The sequence below is a fragment of the Oncorhynchus clarkii genome, chromosome 16, assembly GCF_045791955.1.
Source record: "Oncorhynchus clarkii lewisi isolate Uvic-CL-2024 chromosome 16, UVic_Ocla_1.0, whole genome shotgun sequence".
Lineage (NCBI taxonomy): Eukaryota > Metazoa > Chordata > Actinopteri > Salmoniformes > Salmonidae > Oncorhynchus > Oncorhynchus clarkii.
Window position 1 is genome coordinate 38,326,989 of NC_092162.1, and position 25,929 is coordinate 38,352,917.

Consider the following 25,929-nt stretch of genomic DNA (forward strand, 5'->3'; position numbering starts at 1 on the left):
GTTTATTCTTTGCCTTGAATGGATTTTCATGTTAAGCTGAATTAAAGAATAAGCTCAGTCTTGTATGTTTCAATATGATTGTCTGACTCATGTCATAATTATTGAGAAACTGTTTCTAAAGACAGGTGTCAAGCTAGCAACCGGAGGGCGGCTGAGCTCATATTCACAAAACGTGTTTATTTAGGTCCCCCTGTCTATATAATCTTATTCATTATCTAAAATGCAAAACTGATCCTATAACAGCACTCCCAAGGTACACATCCCTGCCATTGTGCCCTTGATCAAGGCTCTTAATCCCTAAACTGCTCTGCATCCAGAGGTGCTGCTTTGTGACTGCCTCAAAGTGTGTGAGTCAAGATGGGCAATAAAGTAACTGTTCAATTATATATTCTATTCCAAAGAGCTATTCAAGATTATTCAATAGTTTGATATACTACATCAGCTATGACCATCAGAGTAATCTCCCACATACAGTATTATGTGGAATGCACTGAACATGCATAGAGATCATTTTGTAGTGTTTGTATTGAAAGAAGGAAGAGCCAAGAAAATGTGGGTTTTCTATCACTGCTTGCTTGATCCCGTTCAATGTTTGCATACTGAAATGTCCATTCAAAAAAAAATCCAAATAATATTTTCCAGCAGCTTCATTTGACGGGCACGGGGAGTGACTCGCCAGAAGGCTGACATAGGAAGCACCGTTATCGCGAGATTCAAATCCACCCAGCTCGCTGGACGCTAGTGCAAGATGGAGAAATGAAATGTACACGCATCTCGGTAAGCAACTCTATGCACATTTGCGTTAACATTGAGCAAAAGCATGATGAATTGTTTAAATGAGGAGTTTAGTGATAGTGTTGATGTATTTGATAGTGCTAAGCAGGGGTCTGAATTGCGCGTCGTTTTAGGATAAAGTACGGACATTCTGCTGTGTGAACCGCCATTTTTAATTTAACCACGGACTGAAAGAGCATTGTGGTGTGCTGTGCACGCGCGAAACGCATACCGGCACACACACACACACACACCCTGCAGCTTGCGTTCTGTGAAAAGCTAGCTACATGTTTCCTGAATTTTCTGCTGTATGGGGTAAAGGCATTTGCAAAGAGGCAGATTCCCTTTGCTTTGAAAATGACATTGAGCTCGTCGAGATTGCGGATGAAAGTTTACCAAGAAACCCACACCCATGTGAAAAGAGACCAGCTGCTAGTTCTGGACATGACTTGCCGGTACTTTGATTGGCAGGTCCTTTGACTGTGCGCGAGAGGTCGTTTGTTTCATGAGCGGAACAGCGAGCCCACGCGAATTTATTACGAGGAGTTAATTGATTTAGGCCAAATCTTCTCATTGTGAAGTAAAATTATGTATTGTTGACATTGTGTGACTAATCAGTATCATTTTGAATTGTCCATGTTTTATTAATATGCCCAGTTTTTTTTTTCCTCATGAGACTTTAGATTTATATTAATCCAATTTCACAATCTGCCCAATATTCCATTTGCAACCTATGAATGTAATCTCATACCATTCATCCTCATTGAATCAATAGGCCTACCATTCAATCTTAGTTATTTTTTGTTCATCTATAGGTTTGGAATGTCCCCCCCAGGACCCCAGCTGTCCAATCCTCCATTTTAGATGTGCTTGTTTTTATGCTTTCAGATTGTTTTAGGAGACCACACAAAACTATGCTGAGGAGGAGGAAATGGAGCTAGTGAACCGAAGCAGTTTCTGGTATTTACAAACTAGTAGTATTGTGAACTACTACCATTTACAATTATTATTAAACTCTTCTGACGATTGTTATAATTGTATTATTATCATATTTATTTAACACTAAGAATTAGTGTCCCTTGAGAGCATTCATATTCTTACATGTTTCACTTGACTATGGATTGTAACTAAAAGCCTTTTGGTTTGGGTGTCAGAAAGACATTGAAAAGCAATGTTGTCTGATTGACGTCTATGTGGAACACTGTTCTAGAGACCAACGTTTGTCTTCTGAAATCCTCCCGTCAAATAATGTGGTTATCCTTTTTGCTGCAGGGTTTCTGAGATGGGTTCTAATGATGTAATTGCATAGGTAAATAGAAGAGAGAAAAAATAGTTAATTGTATTAATCTAAATTGTAGATGTATACATACAGATGGTATTTCCTGTCAAAATGCCAAAAGTAAGTTTGCTCACCTGCTGATGTTTTGTAGCTTCAGCTTATTCAGAAGCTAACATTACCCTAGTACTAGTAGTTATAGGGTGGATGTATGATAGGATGAACGAATGGTGACTTGATAATAATTTGACATTTTGGTTGTTGAGATCTTCCAGTTGCTGATAGGAGCTAGATAAAAGGTGCATGACAGTAACTTCCTCTGGAAAATCTAAATGGATCTATTAAAAATAATAATCTCCACCCCATGACATATTTATACTGAGTTACACACAGGTTTCGAATCCTGACAGTTTCTGTAGTGACGATACAATTTAATCAAAATACAGCCGACTTTTACACAGAAATATGAACATATTTCAGCGGGAGGGAGAAATGAACGCCCCTCTTCTATCACAGGTAGCTACGTAAATTTGCCCAACGAAAACTCTGAAATACACCACGAACTCGCTCTGTCACGTTAGGCCCGTATGGGGGGAATGATTCAGCGAGATATACGTTTCGGCTAGCTAACCAAGAGGCTAGCCAGCGCGTGTGCGGTAAAGTGCGAGCATCTTTTTATACGCCTCACGCATATTGGACGAGGTATAGTAGACTATAATGATCGCATTAATCTTTGAATAAAACAGATTACTTCGCGGCTGGTCGGGTCTGACTGTTGCCAGCTAGCGTGTTGTGTTTACGGAATGTGTACATTTGCGAATTGGTAAGGATGCAGGGGAGGATAGTAAGGGCTTCTGGTGAGGCCTGCAGCTGGGCACTAGATTTGACAACAGCGTGTTCAACCGTTTGAGGAATGGGGAAAATACTCGCGGTAGTGGTGGTTGAATCTCTTGTCTTTACCAGGCTAGCCAACGTATAGCTATTTTAGTTTGTAAGTTTACCACGCACTTCGTAAGATACGTCTATTGTTTTATATTGCCTCTAATCATTGACTGTTTTGTTTTGACATCATAAAAAGCTATATTGGTTGAACTAGCTAGCTAACGTTAGCCAGTTATCCCTGTCGGACAGCTAGCTGGCTAAAATTAGGTGCTTGGGCCAAGTGGCTAACTAGCTGCTAGCGAACCTCCCAACCGGACATTTTGGTTTACCGAGAATTTACTTGTTTTCTTTCGATGAGGTATGAAATACATATGTAGGACTAAAGTTTAGCTAAGTACCTAACTTGTCAGCGAAATTGTGTGTTCTTCTCATTAGCCGCGTTAGCTAGGGAACTCCCGTTTTTTTTAGCTAGTCAACAAACGTCAGCTAACTAAATTGCTAACGTTACTATACACCAAGTAGTTAACGTTATGTTATTTCCTTACCGCAGTAACGTTAGCTAGCTAACAGTTGCCTCACTAGCATTCGGTTGATTCTACTGTTTTACTTTGTATGTTTATTTGCTATCGTCAATTTGGTTTGAAATAGCAATCATGTTTGTCTGATGTTCGGCTAGATTCTAGATTGCTAGCTAATTTTGTTACGTTGAGTCTGACCCTTAGCATGGTGGACATTCATTAGCTACCATTTCAATGCAAACATTTTCATGCTTTTGAAACACTTTCCCTGACAGGTTCAGTACATTAAACTGGAACATATTTTTGACTCGTTCTGTGTTGGAATCTTTCAGCTATGTAGTTATATTGTAATGTAAATTAATATAGCTAATACACTCTTGTTCATCAAAATAATGTAACAGCATTATCAGTAAAGTTTTCAAATGTTTTGAACCAGCTGAATAAGGCACCTGAAATCCAGTCAATTGCACAGTAGCAGACAGCCATAGTCTTTCTGATTGTCTGGGGTTTGTTGTGCTCTGATAACACCCTAAACGGTTTGGTTCGCTTCACTAGCGTTTTCACACAGTCCTCTTTTAAAATAACCTATCTCAGTCCTCAAGGTGAACTCTGGAGGTTAAAAAAAGAACTAAATTATTTGTATTCACACAGCCCTTGTCTTTGAATGGGTCTCAACTCTTTTGCCAGTACACTTCACCTATTTTGTGGTCCAAGTCCTTTGCATTCACATTGCTAAGTTTTGAAAGGAACCAAGATCTTTTTCCAAGATAAACTCAACCCAGAGTGCATTTTTAGAAAGTGCAGGACAAGCCATTCCATCAGAATGTGTTATCGGACAACTAGATGTACCTACTTACATTTTGGAAACGAATAGATGGCATTTAGTTAAAGAATGAGACGACATTGTAATCAGAAGATAATATTAACATGTAAAATAATAAATGGCAGAGTAACTTCAGATTAAATAATGCTGTAATTGAAAATTGTACACCCAATTTAGGCTACAGCCCCTTTTTAAGAGCTAGTATTGATTTTGTACCTTATGTTTATTATTCACACCAAATATGTTTTCTTCTCACACCATTCAAACCCCACAATGGAATAAAAAGGCTTATGAAGCTCTTAGCCTATAGCTCACGTATTTAAATGAAATCTGAACCAAGAACTCTACACGTTTAGAAATGTTTGTGCATGCATGACAATAGCTAATCAATATCCCAAAAGTTTTTTTCTTCTGCAAACCTGCATCTCATCTTCTCTCTTTTGTGGCACAAATATGAGGGGATATGGTAAGGGAAATAGTGTTGCAGTAGTCTAGTATGTGGTCTGGGAATAATGACAAGCAAACCTGGGGAGTTTTGTCTTCACATTTGCCCCAAAAAGGGAACCGGACCCTAGACTTCAAGCGAACCGAACTATGACCACCTCTCGAGATGGTCTAGGTTCGCTCCTGGTGCTCTTTTGAGGGGTCGGCGTTCCTTTTGGAGTGTTCACACTGCACAAAAAAATTAAGCGAACCTTACTGAGTTAACAGAAATTTGCTGAAAGGGACCAACAAACACCCTTAGAGAGAGTGTGAAAATGACTCCTGTTTGATATGTTGCTCAGTGAAGTATTGGACATATACAATTTTCCTCAATATTCTATTGATTGGATCTGCTTGGGTAACTGTCACCTCACCTTTTTGGCCTATACGTTTGAACCCACATTTAGCTTTCTTTGTCAAAGCTGTATTTGGACTGTTACCTAATTGGGTATAGGCTACCCGATTGGAGTCTGCACCACTGAGCAAACTGATTTTGTCTAGTTAGACCCTCTGTGGCTATTCTTTTTTTGAATTGTGTTGGACGAGAGACCCTTTTTCATCGCAGGAATGATTTCTTATTGTCTAACCATAACTAACACATTTTGACAAGTGTTTGAAACTATTCTCACTATTCATGTTTACGTAACGTTAATGACTATTTTCTAATTTCAGGAATTGTGAATGAAACATGATGTTAAGTGGGCATTGCCAAATTACTTACTGTAAGTGTGACTTTTACATTTCTCTTGAACACACATTGCATATATTTGATTATAATTCACAAGTTCCATTTCAGTCTAAAATCCAGCATGCAAACTATGTCCCTGCTAATTTTGTTACTGTACTTGATGTAGCCTAACTGTGCGGCAAGCAGCAGATTCCATACATACACATTAATTGTTTCCTTACAGGCTGCATGCTAATCTATCCTACTGTTCCCAACAGGAGCATCAGATAGAAACTAGCGACAATGAAGGTCGACAGAAGCAAGTTAAAGAAAACCCCAACAGAAGCTGTGAGTATGCGTAATAATGTTGGCTCAGACTGTCTGTAATTCCTCTTTGACCCCCCCACTGTACATGTCCTGAACAGCCTTCTCGCCTTCTTTTTCGCTCTCTCTCCCCCACCACCCTCCAATCTTCCCTCCACTATCCGCCCCCTCCCTACACCACTCTCTAATCCCCCCCTCTCTCGCGCACTCTCTCTACCACCCTCCAACCTTCTCTCTCCCTTTCTCACAGCCTGCGGACTGCAGGACGCTCATAGAGAAGCTCAAGGGATGCAGCGACGAGCAACTACTGCTGGAGCTGCAGCACATCAAGACCTGGAATATTGGCAAGGTGAGCAGGAGGGAAATATCTGTGGGAGGAAGAGAAACTTAGTCAATTATTTAATGTCCTCTGGGTGACGTTTATTATCTTTGTATTAGATCACATTATCATAGAGGCAAAGATAAATATCTTGTTAATCTACCCATCGTGTCCGATTTTTAATTAAAAAAAAATAAAAAAATAAATGCTTTACAGCGGAAGCACCACATATGATTATGTTAGGTCATAGCCAAGTCGAAAAACACAGCCATTTTTCCAGCCAAAGATAACCTTTGATGATCTTCATCAGATGAAACTCATAGGACATCATGTTACATGTATTGTGTATGTTTTGTTCCATAATGTGGATATTTATATCCAAAAATATCAGTTTACATTGGCGCCTTACGTGCAGTAATGTTTTGGTTCCAAAACATTCAGTGATTTTGCAGAAATACTCATAATAAAAATTGATAAAATATACAACTGTTATTCACAGAATTAAAGAGACTTCTCCTTAATGCAACCGCTGTGTCATTTATTTATTTATTTTTTACGGAAAAAGCATAATCTGAGAATGGCACTTAGAACCCAAAACAACCAGAGGAATATCCGCCATTTTGGAGTCAACAAAGTTAGAAACAACACCATAAATATTCACTTATCTTTGATGATCTTCATCAGAAAGCACTCCCAGGAATCCCAGGTCGACAATAAATGACTGATTTGTTCCATGAAGTCCGTCATTGATGTCCAAATAGCCACTTGTTGTTAGCGTGTTCAGCCCAGTAATCCATCTTCATGAGGCGCAGGCACTTCATCCAGACAAAAACTTAAAGTTCCGTTACAGTCCTTTAGAAACATGTCAAACAATGTATGAAATCAATCTTTAGGATGTTTTTAACATAAAACGTCAATAATATTCCAACCGGAGAATTCCTTTGTCTTCAGAAAAGCACTGGAACGAGAGGTAACTCTGTCGGGAGCGCGCGTCATGAGACCAAGGCACTCTGCCAGACCACTGACTCAGAGGTCTCATGAGCCCCTCCTTTATAGTAGAATCCTCATTCAAGTTTCTAAAGACGGTTGACATCTAGTGGAAGCCGTAGGAAGTGCAACTTTATCCATATCTCAATGTGTATTCGGTAGGCCAAGCTTTGAAAAACTACAAACCTTAGATGTCCCACTTCCTGGTTGGATTTCTCTCAGGTTTTCGCCTGCCATATGAGTTCTGTTATACTCACAGACATCATTCAAACAGTTTTATAAACTTGAGTGTTTTCGATCTAATAATAATATGCATATATTAGCATCTGGGACAGAGTAGCAGGCAGTTCACTCTGGGCAAGCTATTCATCCAAAAGTGAAAATGCTGCCCCGTATCCCAAGAAGGTTAACCGACATTTCCCAGATTTTGGGGTCACCAGGGACCTATTATTCACCTGGGCTGCGCACAGCAGGGCACAATATTGTGATTTTCCAATGTGAATATATGATGTAGTACAACATTTCCTCTAATGTAAAATAAGGAATTAAGTCCACTATATTCATAACAATTCTATCAGCAGCGTTCCACAACATTTGTCTGCGGAACGTGGCCTTGGTGTTTAACGCTCTATCAGCAGAACGTGGCCTCTATCTAAAGTGACCCCCAAAGTCCTTAACGGCCTCTCTTGTCTTCCCAACCCTTCAGTGTGAGCTTTACCATTGGGTTGACCTGCTGGACCGTTTTGATGGGATCCTGTGTGATGCGGGCCAGACGGTGGAGAACATGTCGTGGTTGCTGGTCTGTGACCGGCCGGACAACGGGCAGCTCAAAGCCTTACTGCTGGCCGTGCTCAACTTCACAGCCCTGCTCATTGAGTACAGCTTCTCCAGGCACCTCTACAGCTCCATAGAGGTAGAACCACTCTCCAGTTAACACGACCAGGGTCATGTTCAGTAGGGCATGCTGAAATGTAAACTGTAGACAACTTCTTATTTGACAAGTTCAGATAGTTTAGGGCTACCTCCCTTGACTACGCACTGTTTCCTCTCCCACTGTATGGGTAAAGTAGACCTCCCTGCCTAGCTCTGTTGGGATCCCCCTGCCTAAGAGTTTGACAGTTTAAAAAAAATTTTTTTTTGCTTGAGGGTCTACTCTAGATGTTGCTTTTAGTGCCTTTGGAAAATGATATAGAAGACTCATTGCAATAACTTATCCTCAGTAAATAAAGGTTAAGTGAATAAATTCTCCTCTCTGGGTGATGCACCTGTCACAAACCACAATGGAATGAGCCAATCAGCCTCTCACCTTATTAACTCTCTGTTTCTCCCCCCCTCGCTCGCTCGCCCCCCTTGCTCTTTTTTGCTCTTTCTTTCGCTCTTGATCTCGCTCTCCCTCTCAGCACTTGACCACCCTGTTAGCATCATGTGACATGCAGGTTGTTCTGTCTGTGCTGAACCTCCTCTACGTGTTCAGTAAACGCTCCAACTACATCACCAGACTGGGCTCTGACAAGAGGACCCCTCTGCTGGCACGCCTACAACATCTGGCTGAGGTACGGGTGTCAGAATTAAACAAACATGTTTATTAGGATCTCTTTTAGCCTGACGGGCTGATGGTACTCTATGGGTGTTGTGGGTAGGCCATTGTCAATGTGTGTTTTAAGGCTTTTTAAATTGGATTGAAGGAGTGCCTTAGCCTTTTCTAGTTTGCGTTCAGTTTTACTGTTGCCAGCCATAGCCTATGTTCTATTTAAAAACCAACTACCAATGTATGTGCCCTGCCTTGATATGTAGACTATAAAGTTGTATGAGTTGCTGTTCTGATGTCTGTGATGTTCCCTGTGTAGAGCTGGGGAGGAAAAGAGAATGGCTTCGGTCTGGCAGAGTGCTGCAGGGACCTGGCTATGACGGTGAGCGTCACACTTTGTCATTGTCACAATCTATAAAAGCTTGCTGTCTCCACACAATTGGCTAATTTGCTTTGTAGTGATTACATTTTTCTTTGACTTGTAATCCCTACCCCCAACCTCACCCCTCTCCTCTCTCTTGGCATCACTCTGAGCAGAAGTACCCTCCCAGTGCCACCACACTGCACTTTGAGTTCTATGCTGAACCTGGCCTCGAGGTCAAAGTGGAGAGGAAGGTAAAGACGGACACCTTTCCTAACCAGAAAAAAAATATTAGTGTGCAACTAATATGTGTCCCTGGTCTTGTTAGGCTATGTCTTGTTATGAGTGGATTGATTGACCATTTGTGAACTTTCTCTCCCGGCAACAGACCAGTAGTAACACACTACACTACATTCACATCGAACAGCTCGACAAGGTAAGGGACAAATGTTGTCTATTTTCTCAGAGCATTTAATGAATTTAACCAAAGATTGCGAGGACTAGTCTATTGTACCCTTTTAATTGTTTTGGGACTAAGTCCACCAGGAATGTGTTTATTCCTGATTATGAATTCCTGCTTTTCTGAGATTTATTGTACATTCATATCATTGAAACTGACCTATTACCCCAGCAAAAATTTGGATTTCTGATTTTCTATCTTGTCCTGCTCACCCAACCTCCCTGTGGTGTTTCCAGATCTCTGAGAGTCCCAGTGAGATCATGGAGTCTCTGACGGTGATGTACAACATCCCTAAAGACAAGCAGACCCTGCTGTTCACGCACATCAGACTGGCCCACGGCTTCTCCAACCACAAGAAGAGACTACAAGCTGTACAGGCCAGGCTCCACGCCATCTCTATCCTGGGTAAGCGTGTTTATTTCACCCGGATCACGTACAATGTACCAGATTGGAGCTACATGGCCAATTCTCATCTGCAGTCCCGTTATTGAGTTACCGGCTCAATATAATTCAACAGTTTCCACCACCTTGTTCAGTGCCAAATAGGCCCGTCAGTACTCGTGTCTGAGTGTTCCTGATGTTTGCTGGTGTCTGTGTTGTAGCTGCGGATCAATGAAGCCAATACTTTTCATCATGCATTTCATGTCAATGATTCCTTTGAAATATCTTCGCTAACTTAATTGTTATGGCGGTTTCGTTTTCCCCAGTGTACTCCAATGCACTCCAGGAGTCTGCCAACAGTATTCTCTACAACGGCTTGATAGAGGAGCTGGTGGACGTGCTACAGATTACAGACAAACAGCTTGTGGTAAGATGCACCTTTTTGTCTCTCTCGCTCCCCTTCTCTCTCTCCCCTTGTGTCCGCTGTACTACTGTCACAATACCGTAGTAGGTGTGAAATTGGAGCCCGATATTGTGACTGCAATCATGTCGCGTGTGTACGATGTTACCATGACTGGTCGATGTTGTTGGTTCAGTATTTATGTAATTTATAGAAGATTGTGATGTTTACAATTAACAATATGATGTTTATAGTTGTACTATAATGTGTAGTACATTTTTGGCCAATGATTTTGAATGAAATGTTATAATACCATCACTATTGTCTCGGCGTTGTATACGTCCCTGAAGAGTTTCCCCAGTCATAAAACAGAGTAAATGTGATTTGAGTGGGAGCCCTGAATGGTATACAGTGGGGGGAAAAAGTATTTAGTCAGCCACAAATTGTGCAAGTTCTCCCACTTAGACAGATGAGAGAGACCTGTAATTTTCATCATATGTACACTTCAACTATGACAGACAAATTGAGGGGGAAAAATAAAAAAAATCACATTGTAGGATTTTTAATGAATTTATTTGCAAATTATGGTGGAAAATAAGTATTTGGTCACCTACAAACAAGCAAGATTTCTGGCTCTCACAGACCTGTAACTTCTTCTTTAAGAGGCTCCTCTGTCCTCCACTCGTTACCTGTATTAATGGCACCTGTTTGAACTTGTTATCAGTATAAAAGACACCTGTCCACAACCTCAAACAGTCACACTCCAAACTCCACTATGGCCAAGACCAAAGAGCTGTCAAAGGACACCAGAAACAAAATTGTAGACCTGCACCAGGCTGGGAAGACTGAATCTGCAATAGGTAAGCAGCTTGGTTTGAAGAAATCAACTGTGGGAGCAATTATTAGGAAATGGAAGACATACAAGACCACTGATAATCTCCCTCGATCTGGGGCTCCACGCAAGATCTCACCCGTGGGGTCAAAATGATCACAAGAACGGTGAGCAAAAATCCCAGAACCACACGGGGGGGACCTAGTGAATGACCTGCAGAGAGCTGGGACCAAAGTAACAAAGCCTACCATCAGTAACACACTACGCCGCCAGGGACTCAAATCCTGCAGTGCCAGACATGTCCCCCTGCTTAAGCCAGTACATGTCCAGGCCTGTCTGAAGCTTGCTAGAGAGCATTGGATGATGCAGAAGAAGATTGGGAGAATGTCATATGGTCAGATGAAACCAAAATATAACTTTTTGGTAAAAACTCAACTCGTCGTGTTTGAAGGACAAAGGATGCTGAGTTGCATCCAAAGAACACCATACCTACTGTGAAGCATGGGGGTGGAAACATCATGCTTTGGGGCTGTTTTTCTGCAAAGGGACCAGGACGACTGATCCGTGTAAAGGAAAGAATGAATGGGGCCATGTATCGTGACATTTTGAGTGAAAACCTCCTTCCATCAGCAAGGGCATTGAAGATGAAATGTGGCTGGGTCTGTCAGCATGACAATGATTCCAAACACACCGCCCGGGCAACGAAGGAGTGGCTTCGTAAGAAGCATTTCAAGGTCCTGGAGTGGCCTAGTCAGTCTCCAGATCTCAACCCCATAGAAAATCTTTGGAGGGAGTTGAAAGTCCGTGTTGCCCAGCAACAGCCCCAAAACATCACTGCTCTAGAGGAGATCTGCATGGAGGAATGGGCCAAAATACCAGCAACCGTGTGTGAAAACCTTGTGAAGACTTACAGAAAACGTTTGACCTCTGTCATTGCCAACAAAGGGTATACAACAAAGTATTGAGAAACTTTTGTTATTGACCAAATACTTATTTTCCACCATAATTTGCAAATAAATTCATAAAAAATTCTACAATGTGATTTTCTGGATTTTTTTCCCCCTCGTTTTGTCTGTCATAGTTGAAGTGTACCTATGATGAAAATTACAGGCCTCTCATCTTTTTAAGTGGGAGAACTTGCACAATTGGTGGCTGACTAAATACTTTACCCCACTGAATGTAGTAGTCTTTCATGAGTCCTCCTGTCTCTCAACAGGACATAAAGGCAGCGTCTTTACGCACCTTAACGTCCATTGTGCACCTTGAGAGGACACCCAAGCTGTCCAACATCATCGACTGCACCGGCACAGCCTCTTACCACGGCTTCCTGCCTGTACTGGTGCGCAACTGCATACAGGCCATGATCGGTGAGTCACAGACATACTGTGAAATGTCTACTTTAGTTTTTTCTAGACCGTTCTGAAAGGAGATGCCAATACAGTTCTAGAGGAGATGTAGAATTAAGGTCATAGGTAGGGTGGGATTCTATCCTTAGCCAATTTAGGTGACGTGTGTTTGGGAGTTTCACCCTGCTCCTATTCTTGGCTTCACTGTTCAGGTGGATGCAAGTCCCCTCTGTAACCTGTTGTTGTGGTTGTCTCCTCAGACCCTCTGATGGAGCCGTACCCGCACCAATTTGCCACGGCGCTGTTCTCCTTCCTCTACCACCTGGCTAGTTACGATGCTGGGGGGGAGGCCCTGGTCTCCTGTGGGATGATGGAAGCCCTGCTCAAGGTAAAAATATATATTTGTCACATATACAACATATGCGCCCAATACAACAGGTGTAGGTAGACCTTACATTGAAATGCTTACTTACAAGCCCTTAACTTCTTGATCCTACTTGAGACGCAGATGTCTCAACTAGGCACCTGGAAATGCAAATGCGCTACGCTAAATGCTAAATGTACTCGTTAAAACTCAAACCTTGATCAAAATTCACAAGCAGGGTATTGAATTAAAGCTACACTCGTTGTGAACCTAGCCAACAAGTCAGATTTTTAAAATGCTTTTCGGCGAAAGCATGAGAAGCTATTATCTGATAGCATGCAACACCTCAAAATGCCTGAATGCGACGTAAACAAAGACTTTGCTTATCCGGCGCTGCACAAAACGCAGAAATAAAATATAAAACATTCATTACCTTTGACGAGCTTCTTTCTTGGCACTCCTATATGCCCCATAAACATCACTATTGGGTCTTTTTTTCGTTTAAATCGGTCCATATATACCCAAAATAGCTTTCTATGGAAGCTGTGTCATTCAGAAAAAAACGTCGTTTTTAAACGCTGCGTCATTTTTTAAAATTAAAAAAGTCGACGATAAACTTTCACAAAACACTTCGAAATACTTTTGTAATCCAACTTTAGGTATTAGTAAACGTTTATAATCTATCAAAATGATTACAGGGCGATGTATATTCAATAGCTCCTCGTCTGCAAATCAATGGCTGCCAATGTGCACATTGAAAACATCCTGGTGGAGACAGTTGGATTTTCCAACAAAAAATTCCATTGAAAATGACGACAATGGCGACATCGTGTGGAATTTGTATGAATTGCATGCAGGTCGATATTACATTTTGTCCCCTTAACTTCTTGAGCATACTTGAGACGCAGACGTCTCAAGTATGCCCCTGGAAATGCAAATGCGCTACGCTAAATGCTAAATGTACTCGTTACAACTCAATCTTTGATCAAAATTCACAAGCAGGGTATTGAATTAAAGCTACACTCGTTGTGAACCTACCCAGCAAGTCAGATTTTTAAAATGCTTTTCGGCGAAAGCATGAGAAGCTATTATCTGATAGCATGCACCCCCCAAAATGCCAGCACGACACGTAAACAACAGATTTTGCGGTAGCCGGCGCTACCCAAAACGCAGAAATAAAATATAAAACATTCATTACCTTTGACGAGCTTCTTTCTTGGCACTCCTATATGCCCCATAAACATCACTATTGGGTCTTTTTTTCGTTTAAATCGGTCCATATATACCCAAAATAGCTTTGTATGGGAGCTGTGTCATTCAGAAAAAAATCATCGTTTTTAAACGCTGCGTAATTTTTTAAAATTAAAAAAGTTGACGATAAACTTTCACAAAACACTTCGAAATCCTTTTGTAATCCAACTTTAGGTATTAGTAAACGTTTATAATCTATCAAAATGATTACAGGGCGATGTCTTTTCAATAGGTCTTCACTTGCAAAAACAATGGCTTCTAATATCTTCCTCAACTGCATCCGGGTGAAGACTGGGAAACTGGAGGTCAGATAGAAGGATTTTCCAACAATTAATTCAATTGAAAATCAGGACAATGGCGCCATCGTGCAGAATTTGTATGAATTTCAGGCAGATCGCCATTAAATTCTGTTCTCTTTTAACAACTGGTGGAAGTGACTTATGGAAATTATTTTTAGCTTTCAGAGAGCAGTTTTTCTTGCGTTTTTCAATGAAACACACGATCTGTTATAGTCACAGCCGTGATTTAACCAGTTTTATAAACTTCAGAGTGTTTTCTATCCACACATACTAATCATATGCATATACTATATTCCTGGCATGAGTAGCAGGACGCTGAAAAGTTGCGCGATTTTTAACAGAATTTTCGAAAAAGGAGGGGGTAGAAGTAAGAGGTTTTAACAACCCATGAAAGTGACTTATGGAAATTATTTTTAGCTTTCAGAGAGCAGTTTTTCTTGCGTTTTTCAATGAAACACACGATCTGTTATAGTCACAGCCGTGATTTAACCAGTTTTAGAAACTTCAGAGTGTTTTCTATCCACACATACTAATCATATGCATATACTATATTCCTGGCATGAGTAGCAGGACGCTGAAAAGTTGCGCCATTTTTAACAGAATGTTCGAAAAAGGAAGGGGTAGACTTAAGTTAACCAAAAGTTACAAATAATTAAACAGCAGGAGTAAAATAACAATAGCGAGGCTATATACAGGGGGTACAGAGTCAATGTGTGGGGGCACCAGTTAGTTGAGGTAATATGCACATGTATGTAGAGTTATTAAAGTGATATGTTTAGATAATGCATAGATAATAACAGTAGCAGCAGTGTAAAAGAGGGGGGGGGGGGCAATGCAAATAGTCTGCCGTTTACTCACCAAGCAAACTATACATATCATTCTGCTGAGCTGGCCTGGTTTCACCAAGTATGTTTGATGGGCACACATTCTGTGCAGGTGTGTGACATTTTGAAGATCTATTGATTGGCACCGAATCTATGTCCGGTCCAGCATTCTGAATGACTCACTCTGCAAAAAGGCTGAGCAGCCCTACATTTTTCCGTCCTTATGTGCCATAGGGACCCCAATTAAGATCACATTTAGCACGCCTTTTAGTGCAGAAGTAGAGGAGCTGAATTGTTTTCTAAAACCAGAATGGGCTTAATCTGGGTCTGGGAATCTGCCCCGTACTGTTTGTATGCAGTACAGTCTTATCTACTGCCTACTTCTTCCTTAGGTGATCAAGTTCCTGGGGGACGAGCAGGACCAGATCACGTTTGTGACGCGTGCGGTCCGAGTGGTGGACCTCATCACCAATCTGGACATGGCAGCCTTCCAGTCACACACTGGCCTTACCATCTTCATCAGCAGGCTGGAGGTAGGGTAACACACACTAGGGATGGGCATTTTGAAATAATTTCACTATTGAAATAATATCCTGAGATATTTCTTGATTTTCAGATAGTTGAAATACATGTTTTTAAAAAAAAATATATATATATATATATATATATATATATATATTTTTTTAAAACTTTGACTGGATTGGTGCGTGACTTGAGAGAGGTGCCGCTCTGCTTGCTTGCAGCAGTGCGGGGATGGGCAGGGACCGGTGTGTTTGACACAGGAGGGGGAGAGTGAGGGTAGCCATACAGACTCGCGCTAGCTAACCTACGGCATCTACACGTTTGTCTATCTATCATCCCATCTGGTAGAGCCGGTCTTGACTGCATCAAATCGATGTAAAGAAGCTAGCTGAGATAGCCAGCTATTTTGCTGTGCTTCTTGCCCTTGTCTACAGCAACGCCTTTCTGATTAAACAGCCTACCTGATGGTTGCTTGTTGTACCCTACTCCTTCTCTTTTAGCTGACTTAATTCTGTCATTTTAAATTTCATTTTGCCTTGGTTAGAGGTCTTCTATGTTGCTTGCTGCACGTAGAGCAACTGTCTGCTGTCACTTTGATTGGCTGACAATAACAAAGGCATGAACCTGTGAAGGAATACGGTATGTCATTTTATGGGGTGCATTGCGTCGACTATACCCATCCCAAACACACACCGGCCTTAACATCTTTATCAGCAGGGGACGTAGGGACATGTATACAAGGCAGGGCATGCTCCTATGCCTATCTGTTGCCCCCAGCAAAAAACACTTATTTTCAATTGACATGTTGCCAGAGGGGCTTGGAAGGTGCATCTGGGGCCTTTGTGCCCCACCCGGGGAATAATAATTATGTTATATAAATAACCTGGGAAATACTGAGTGGGTGATGCACCTCACTTCCCGGGTCCCTGATGCAGCACTGGGGTCTGGCTACTCAGCTCAAAGTCACTGCTGAAAACAAACATGTGCCAAACTCCTGTACTCACTTACTCCCTTGCTCTCTCTCTCTCCCTCTTTCTCCTTCCCTCTCACCCCCTTTTTTCCCCAATCATTCTCTCTCTCTGCAGCATGAGGTAGACCTGTCTAGGAAAGAGTGTCCTTTTGTCATCAAGCCAAAGATCCAGAGACCCAACTCCACCGTAGAATCTGAGGACATGGACACGGACATGGACGGCCAGTCAGAAAGCAGTAAGCTCTTTTTTTTTTTTTCTATTGTTGTCAATAAACTGTTTTTATTTTTGGGTGTAGGCCTACATTTGTTCAGATTATAATAAGGGATCAACATGGCTATGAAACCCTGTGAAAGTAACTGCCCCTTCCGCTGTATATCAAGGTCCTGTCCCCTTATCTTTTGAATGGGCTTGACGATTATATAATAACATTTGTGAAAACGCGGCCATATAAGATGTTTTAACTCTCGTAAGAATGTTTCACATTGACTACACTGAACAAAAATATAAACACACAATGTAAAGTGTTGGTCCCATGTTTCGTGAGCTGGAATAAAAGATCCTAGAAATGTTCCATACTTACAAAAAAGCTTATTTCTCTCAAATTGTGCACAAATTTGTTTACATCCCCAGTTATGGAACATTTCTCCTTTGCCAAGATAATCCATACACCTGAGAGGTATGGCAAATCAAGAAGCTGATTAAACATCATGATCATTACACTGGTGCACCTTGTGTTGGGGTAAATAAAAGGCCACTCTAAAATGTGCAGTTTTGTCACATTACACAATATAGTGCATTCAGAAAGTATTCAGACTCCTTGACTTTTTCTACATTTTGTTACTTACAGCCTTATTCTAAAATTGATTAAATCGTTTTTCCCCCCTCATCAATCTACACACAATACCCCATAATGACAATGCAAAAACAGGTTTTTAGAAATTTTTGCACAAAAACTAAACTGAAATCACATTTACATAAGTATTCAGACCTTTTACTCAGTACTTTATTGATGCACCTTTGGCAGTGATTACAGCCTCAAGTCTTCTTGGGTATGATGCTACAAGGTTGGCACACCTCTATTTGGGGAGTTTCTCCCATTCTCTCCCATTCTCTCGCTCTGTTAGGTTGGATGGGGAGGGTTGCTGCACAGCTATTTTCAAGTCTCTCCAGAGATGTTCGATTGGTTTCAAGTCCGGGCTCTGGCTGGGCCACTCAAGGACATTGAGACTTGTCCCGAAGCCACTCCTGTGTTGTCTTGACAGTGTGCTTAGGGTCGTTGTCCTGTTGGGAGGTGAACCTTCGGCCCGGTCTGAAGTCCTGAGTGCTCTGGAGCAGGTTTTCATCAAGGATCTCTTTACAGTGGTGGCCAAATGTTTTGGGAATGACATAAATATAAATTTTTACAGTCTGCTGCCTCGGTTTGTATGATGTCAATTTGCATATACTCCAGAATGTTATGAAGAGTGATCAGATGAATTGCAATTAATTGCAAAGTCCCTCTTTGCCATGCAAATGAGTTGAATCCCCCAAAAACATTTCCACTGCATTTCAGCCCTGCCACAAAAGGATCAGCTGACATCATGTCAGTGATACTCTCGTTAACACAGGTGTGAATGTTGATGAGGACAAGGCTGGAGATCACTCTGTCATGCTGATTGAGTTCGAATAACAGACTGAAAGCTTCGAAAGGAGGTTGGAGCTTGGAATCATTGTTCTTCCTCTGTCATCCATGGTTACCTGCAAGGAAACACGTGCCGTCATCATTGCTTTGCACAAAAAGGGCTTCACAGGCAAGGATATTGCTGCCAGTAAGATTGCACCTAAATCAACCATTTATCGGATCATCAAGAACTTCAAGGAGAGGGGTTCAATTGTTGTGAAGAAGGCTTCAGGGTGCCCAAGACAGTCTAACATGCGCCAGGACCGCCTCCTAAAGTTGATTCAGCTGCAGGATCGGTGCACCACCGATGGGTGAGTGAGAGCTTGCTCAGGAATGGCAGCAGGCAGGTGTGAGTGGATCTGCACGCACAGTGAGGCAAAGACTTTTGGAGGATGGCCTTGTGTCAAGAAGGGCAGCAAAGAATCCACTTCTCTCCAGAAAAAAACATCAGGGACAGACTGATATTCTGCAGAAGGTACAGGGATTGGACTGCTGAGGACTGGGGTAAAGTCATTTTCTTTGATGAATCCCCTTTCCGATTGTTTGGGGCATCTGGAAAAAAGCTTGTTCGCGGAAGACAAGGTGGGCGCTACCATCAGTCCTGTGTCATGCCAAAAGTAAAGCATCCTGAGACCATTCATGTGGGGTTGCTTCTCAGCCAAGGGAGTGGGCTCACTCACAATTTTGCCTAAGAACACAGCCATGAATAAAGAATGGTCCCAACACATCCTCCGAGAGCAACTTCTCCCAACCATCCAGGAACAGTTTGGTGACAAACAATGCCTTTTCCAGCATGATGGAGCACCTTGCCATAAGGCAAAAGTGTTAACTTAGTGGCTCGGGGAACAAAACATCAATATTTTGGGTCCATGGCCAGGAAACTCCCCAGACCTTAATCCCATTGAGAACTTGTGGTCAATCCTCAAGAGGCGGGTGGACAAGCAAAACCCCACAAATTCTGACACTCCAAGCATTGATTATGCAAGAATGGGCAGCCATCAGTCAGGATGTGGCCCAGAAGTTAATTGACAGCATGCCAGGGTGGATTGCAGAGGTCTTGAAAAAGAAGGGTCAACACTGCAAATATTGACTCTGCATCAACTTCATGTAATTGTCAATAAAAGCCTTTAACACTTATGAAATGCTTGTAATTATACTTCCGTATTCCATAGTAACATCTGACAAAAAATATCTATAGACACTGAAGCTGCTAACTTTGTGGAAACTAATATTTTTGTCTCAAAACTTTTGGCCACGACTGTACTTTGCTCAGTTCATCTTTCCCTCGATCCTGACTAGTCAACTAGTCCCTGCCGCTAAAAAACATCCCCACAGCATGATGCTGCTGCCACCATTCTTCACCCTCGGTTTCCTCCAGGCGTGATGCATGTTTCTCATGGTCAGACTCCTTTCTGTGCCTTTTGGCAAACTCCAAGCGGGCTGTCATGTGCTACACGTTGTAGTGTTATGGTTGCCACGACTTTAATGAGCTCCCTAAATTAAAAGTTAAATGGCCTCAATTTACCCACTTCTTCCATGTCTGCATTATGGTTGCTAATATAGGTCCAGAGTTGGCGATGTGTCATGGCTGTTAGCTTTGTGTTGTGGCTGCTAACACTGTGTATTCCTAACAGTGTCAGAAGAGAGGATGGAGAGCAGCCCTGGTCCCTCAACTTCCTCTGGCTCCAGACCTGAGACCGATCCCAGAGGACTCAGCAACACTTCCAGCACGCCCCGTACAGGTACACAGACACACGCCGAGGAACACGCATGCAACACTCGCACAAACACAATCCCTCAGCTTAGGCTATCGCACGCACACTCAAGCACGTACTGGGGAAGGCAAGGCATGCACACACTCCATGTTGACCGTCTCCCACTTTGACCATCTCCAATGGCTTTTCTCCTTACAGGCGTCCAGTGTATTCCCCAGAGGGCCGCTCTGTTGAAGTCAATGTTAAACTTTTTAAAGAAAGCAATCCAGGACCCTGCCTTCTCTGATGGCATCCGCCACGGTGAGTGATCTATGATAACCACACTCTATAAAATGCATGATCAATGGAGATTCTCTAGACTTAGGCATCCTGCAGCTATTATTAAACTTTTGAAAAGCGATATCCCAAGTATAAATACAGTGAAGTACACACTAAAGGGTACAAAACATAATGGTTTGAGCAAAATAATGTTCTTTTGACAACAACAAACTTCAAGGAGTTGGTCTGATGGAAATCAGTGATGTCATCGGCCTCCCCCTTGCTTGAGACTCAATAGAGAACAAAAGAGCAAAGGTCCATATGATACTTATCATTTTATCTATAAATGGTCTACCACAAGTGAAAAACGTTACACATTTTAGGTTTCCTCTGCAAAAGCCATTTGCCCGACGACGCGCTCATGGACAACGAGTCTCATTTCATACAAGCGCATTTGTTTTCCGTATTTCCGCCTCCTCTCCTCGATTACCTTTGACCTTTTTCAAAAGTAGGGAGGACAGAGGAGTGGGCTAAATCTGTTGAGAATCTCCCATGGGCTCAGGAGTGCACACTACACAGAATCTAGCTAGCAAGCTAATCAATCCACAGCTGGTGTTAGCAAAGCGGACAAAGCCTATACAACTACCTCACCAGTCACTTCTATTTCAAGTCCTGTGGTTTGTATTGATATCGAGGAAACCTAGCTAGCTTTTGTTGACTGATAGTCGAGGTAACTAACAACAAAAATATCAGGAATAGTGACAAACCACTCACGTTTGTGAAATAATCAGTCCGCATTAATTGCTGTTTATAGTAAAGTACTCTAGTAGTTCCGTAATGCTTTTCCAAATCCTTAATCCATCCACACTATTTAACTTGGTTAAGATGCCACATGTGTAAAACCCAGATAGCCTACTAGCCCCAAGTGGAGTTAGTAGCTAATTTGAATATCCAAGTGTGAGCAGATTCCATTGGCTGAGCTGGCAAATCAGCTGTTGACTGGTATACGCCCACACCATTCTGTTTCCTGACAGGCCTAGCAGGGGAACATAATCCCCTTAACATCCTTAATTATCTTTTCTTTTTTTTTTGGAAGGAAATGTATTTCATTCATATTGTAGTCAATTATAGGTCATATTTCTGGAACTCTGGCCAGCTACTTTAAGCTATCTGGGGTAACTGGCCCTATATGATCATTGTAAGTCTTTTACCATACACTCTTATCCAGAGTAATTTACAGGAGCAATTAGGGTTCAGTGCCATGGTCAAGGGCACATTGACAGATTTTTCAGCTTGGGGTTTTGAACCAGCGACCGGGTTACTGGCTCAACACTCTTAAACGCTAGGCTACCTGCCACCCTTAAGGGTTAAGGGGTTCTAATACTGATAGTAGGAAATGGTGCTTCAACAAATTGAAGTGGAAGACTATTCATAACCATGAAGGCCATATCTGAATACAGTGCTTTCAGAAAGTGGGATTAAAATTGATTGATTTTAGAGAAATAAATAATTAGTTTTATTTTTTACTTTTTTTTTTATAAACTTATCTTGATTAGATAAATATTTGCACCCCTGAGTCAAAACATTTTCGAAAAACCATTGGCAATGATTACAGCTATGAATCTTTTGGGTTAAGTCTCTAAGAGCTCAGCCAACTCTTTATACATTTTTGGAAAAAATTTACTTTTTCACAGTAAACTAATTAACTGACTTTCAGTATGCTTATAGGGAAGGGCACTAAACATGTGCGTCACTTACACAAATGACTGATAATTGGCTGAAATAAATTGATATTAAGAAGATTGGGAGTGGTTTTGTTATAGTTCAGTTAAATTTGTGAGATTATTGATCTGCTGCTGAAAAAAATTATGACATCTGCTATATCGTGATCGAGAATGACCTGTCTAGCAGAACAGTGGGTGTTCTTTAATGGAAGTATCTCCAACATAATCCAGGTAGTCGGGCATTCCCCACGGCAGCTGTCTAGGCCTCTTACTTTACTAATGACCTGGCACTGAGTAAAGCCTTTGTCTATGTTTGCTAATGATTCAGCATAATACACGTCAGCTACAACAACAAGTGAAATCACTGTGACGCTTAAAAAAAGAGCTGCAGTCAGTGTTAGAATGGGTTGCAAGTAATAAGCTCGTCTGAAATATTTCAAAAACGAAAAGCATTTTATTTGGGACTTTTTCACAAAACCCTAAACCTCAAATAAATCTTGTAATGAATACTGTGGAAGTTGAGGTCCCTAAGCTGCTTGCTGTAACTCTGAATTGTAAAACATATTGATGCAAAGGTAGCTAAGATAAGGATAGGTCTGTCTGTAATAAAGCTCTGCTCTGCTTTCTTGACATCGCTATCAGCAAAAATGGTCCGTCTGGCCCTTGTTTTCTCGCATCTGGATGACTGCCCAGTCCTATGGTCAAGTGCCACAGAGAGGGACATGGGTAAATTACAGTGGGCCCAGAGCAGAACGGCTGGCCATTAACTATACAATGAGTGCTAACATCAATAACATGCATGTCAGTCTCTCCTGGCTCAAAGTAGAGGAGAGATTGACTGCGTCACTACTGTGTTGACATGTTGAAGCACTGAGCTGTCTGTTCAAACAACTTGCACACAGCTCAGACAACCATACATGCACCACGAGGCATGCCACCAGGGGTCTCTTCATCGTTCCCAGAACAGTCCAGAACAGAGACTGGGGAAACGCACAGGACTGCACGGAACTCTATTCCACATCAAATAACTCATGCAAGCAGTAAAAACATCTTATGGAACACCGTGGACTGAAGAGAGACACACAAACACATCATTTTGTGGTCTTACAAATGTTTTTTTGTAGATTAGAGTGGTGTAAAAATGTGTTGTACAATGTGCTGTTTTTTTGTTGTTGTGATGTACACTGAATTAATATAAACGCAACATGTAAAGTGTTGGTCCCATGTTTCATGAGCTGAAATAAAAAATCCCAGAAATGTTCTATTCAAAGCTGATTTTGCACAAATGTGCACAAATTTGTTTACATCCGTTAGTGAGCATTACTCCTTAGCCATTATAATCCATCCACCTGACAGGTGTGGCACATCAACAAGCTGATTAAACAGCAGTGTAAGTATACAGGTGCACCTTGTGCTCGGGACAATAAAAGGCCACCCTAAAATGTGCACTTTTGTCATACAACACAATGCCACAGATGTCTCAAATTTTGAAGGGGTGTGTAGTTGGCATGCTGACTGCAGGAATGTCCACCAGAGCAATGAGTATTTATATCTGTAATAAAGCCCTTTTGTGGGGAGAAACTCTTTCTGATTGGCTGGGCCAAGCTCCCCAGTGGGTGGGTCTGGCCCACCCATGGCTGCACCCCTGCCAAGTAATCTGAAAACCATAGATTAAGGCCTTATTTCAATTGACTGATTTCCTTGTATGAACTGTAACTCAGTAAAATCTTTGAAATTGTTGCGTTTTTATATTTTGTTCAGTATAATTGCCTTAATCTTGTTTGCACCCCAGGAAGAGTAGCTGCTACCTTGCTACACCTGTATGGTAGAATATATATATATATATATATATATATATAAAAATATTTCTTCAAACCCTGTCAAGTTCTTTGTTGATCAATGATAGACAGCCATTTTCATGTCTTGTCATATTTACAAGCCCATTTCAGTCAAAACTGTAACGAGGCCTCTTGGGAACATTCAATTATGTCTTTTTTTTTAAGCAACTCGTGTAGATTTGGCCTTGTGTTTTAGGTTATTGTCCTGCTGAAAGGGGAGTTTGTCTCCCAGTGTCTGTTGGAAGCAGACTAAACAAGGTTTTCGTCAAAGGATTTTTCTTGTGCTTATCTGTATTGTTTCTGGGGGTTTTTCAACAACAAAAAAGTTTCCTTGCCGTTGACAAGCATAACATGATTCAGCCACCATGCTTGAAAATATAAAGTGGTAGTCAGTGATGTGATGTGCTGTTTGATTTGCCCCAAACAATGCTTTGTATTCAGGACAAAAAGTTTATTTCTTTGACACATTTTTTGCAGTGCCTTGTTGCGAACAGGATGTGTGTTTTGGAATATTTTTTTCTGTACCGGTTTCCTTCTTTTTACTCTCTTTTAGGTTAGTATTTTGGAGTAACTACAGGGTTGTTGATCCTTCCTTAGGAGAACTATCACAGCCATTAACTGTTTTTTAAATCCCCATTGGCGTCATGGTGAAATCCCTGAGCAGTTTCCTTCCTCTCCGGCAACCGAGTTGGGAAGGATGCCTGTATCTTTGTCGTGACTTGTGTATATATATAACATCCGAAGCCTAATTTAATAACTTCACCACACTCAAAGGGATATTCAGTGTCTGCTTTTTTTGTTTTTTGCATATCTATCAATCGGTACCCTTCTTTGGAAGCCATTGGAAATCCTCCCTGGTTTTTGTGGTTGAATCTGTGCTTGAATTTCACTATTCGATTAAGAGACCTTAAAGATAATTTTGTTTGTGGGGTACAGAGATGGGGTGTTAATTTTTTAAAACATGTTATTGAACACAGAATGAGTCCATGCAACTTATGTGATTTTTACGCTTAAGCTTAATTAGGCTTGCCATAACAAAGGGATTGACTCAAGACATTTCTGCTTTCATTTTTAAGTAATTTCTTATCATTTCTAAAAATCAAAATTCCACATTGACATTGGGTATTGTGTGTAGGTCAATGACACAATCTCATTTTAATAAATTTTTAATTCAGGCTGTAACACAGCAAAATATGGAAAAAGTCAACTGGTGTGAACACTTTCTGAAGGCACTATATATTCCATGATGTATGATTGTATGAATACCCCCTGGACATAGCCTGACTAACCGTCCTGTCTTTGTATGGCCTCTATTCTCCAGTCATGGACGGGTCCTTGCCTACCTCACTCAAGCACATCATCAGTAATGCCGAGTACTATGGACCTTCTCTCTTCCTACTGGGTGAGTACTCAGTTCACACGTTCTTCAGTGATATTCGGTTTAGAGGTCTACCGATTTTAATCGGCATGGCCCATTTTTTAATTCGGGCCGATTTTCAAATTTTCATAACAATCGGTAATCGTCATTTTTGGACGCTGATTATCGTCGATTACATTGCACTCCATGAGGAGACTGCATGGCAGGCTGACCACCTGTTTCATGAGTGTAGCAAGGAGCCAAGGTAAGTTGCTAGCTAGCATTAAACTTATATTTAAAAAACAATCAATCTAAACAATCACTAGTTAACTGCACATGGTTTATATTACTAGTTTAACTAGCTTGTCCTGCATTGCATATAATCAATGTGGTGCCTGTTAATTTATCATCAAATCACAGCCTACTTTGCCAAACTGGGGATGATTTAACAAAAGTGCATTTGTGAAAAAAGCGCAATCGCTGCACAAATGTACCTAACCATAAACATCAATGCCTTTTCTTAAAATCAATACAAGTTTTGAAGGAGTGTGCACAAGTATATTTTTTTAAAACCTGCATATTTAGTTAAGAGATTCATGTTAGCAGGCAATATTAACCAGGGAAATTGTGTCACTTCTCTTGCGTTCTGTGCAAGCAGAGTCAGGGTATATGCAGCAGTTTGGGCCGCCTGGCTCGTTGCGAACTGTGTGAAGATAATTTCTTCCTAACAAAGACCGTAATTAATTTGCCAGAATTTTACATAATTATGACATAACATTGAAGGT

General features: G+C 41.3%; 1 protein-coding gene across 20 annotated transcripts in view; it reads left to right on the plus strand.

The window, feature by feature from the left end:
• The first annotated feature begins 724 nt into the window (after positions 1-724).
• Positions 725-25,929, plus strand: part of LOC139368399 (HECT, UBA and WWE domain containing E3 ubiquitin protein ligase 1) — a 79,247-nt gene continuing 54,042 nt past the window's right edge. For 18 of the 20 annotated variants that reach the window (XM_071107217.1, XM_071107231.1, XM_071107221.1 and 15 more), the window contains exons 1-18: positions 2,589-2,752; positions 5,429-5,478; positions 5,702-5,771; positions 5,998-6,096; positions 7,760-7,966; positions 8,454-8,606; positions 8,901-8,963; positions 9,119-9,196; positions 9,331-9,378; positions 9,639-9,807; positions 10,110-10,210; positions 12,232-12,382; positions 12,622-12,749; positions 15,492-15,632; positions 16,707-16,827; positions 19,887-19,994; positions 20,166-20,267; positions 25,109-25,189. In XM_071107217.1, coding sequence (XP_070963318.1) covers positions 5,727-5,771; positions 5,998-6,096; positions 7,760-7,966; positions 8,454-8,606; positions 8,901-8,963; positions 9,119-9,196; positions 9,331-9,378; positions 9,639-9,807; positions 10,110-10,210; positions 12,232-12,382; positions 12,622-12,749; positions 15,492-15,632; positions 16,707-16,827; positions 19,887-19,994; positions 20,166-20,267; positions 25,109-25,189 — 1,795 coding nt within the window. In that variant the 5' untranslated portion in view covers positions 2,589-2,752; positions 5,429-5,478; positions 5,702-5,726. Of the gene's footprint in view, positions 778-1,662; positions 1,735-2,588; positions 2,753-2,806; positions 2,874-5,428; positions 5,479-5,701; positions 5,772-5,997; positions 6,097-7,759; positions 7,967-8,453; positions 8,607-8,900; positions 8,964-9,118; positions 9,197-9,330; positions 9,379-9,638; positions 9,808-10,109; positions 10,211-12,231; positions 12,383-12,621; positions 12,750-15,491; positions 15,633-16,706; positions 16,828-19,886; positions 19,995-20,165; positions 20,268-25,108; positions 25,190-25,929 lie in introns of those variants that run through there. The other 2 variants (XM_071107218.1, XM_071107219.1) reach the window with 2 other exon arrangements.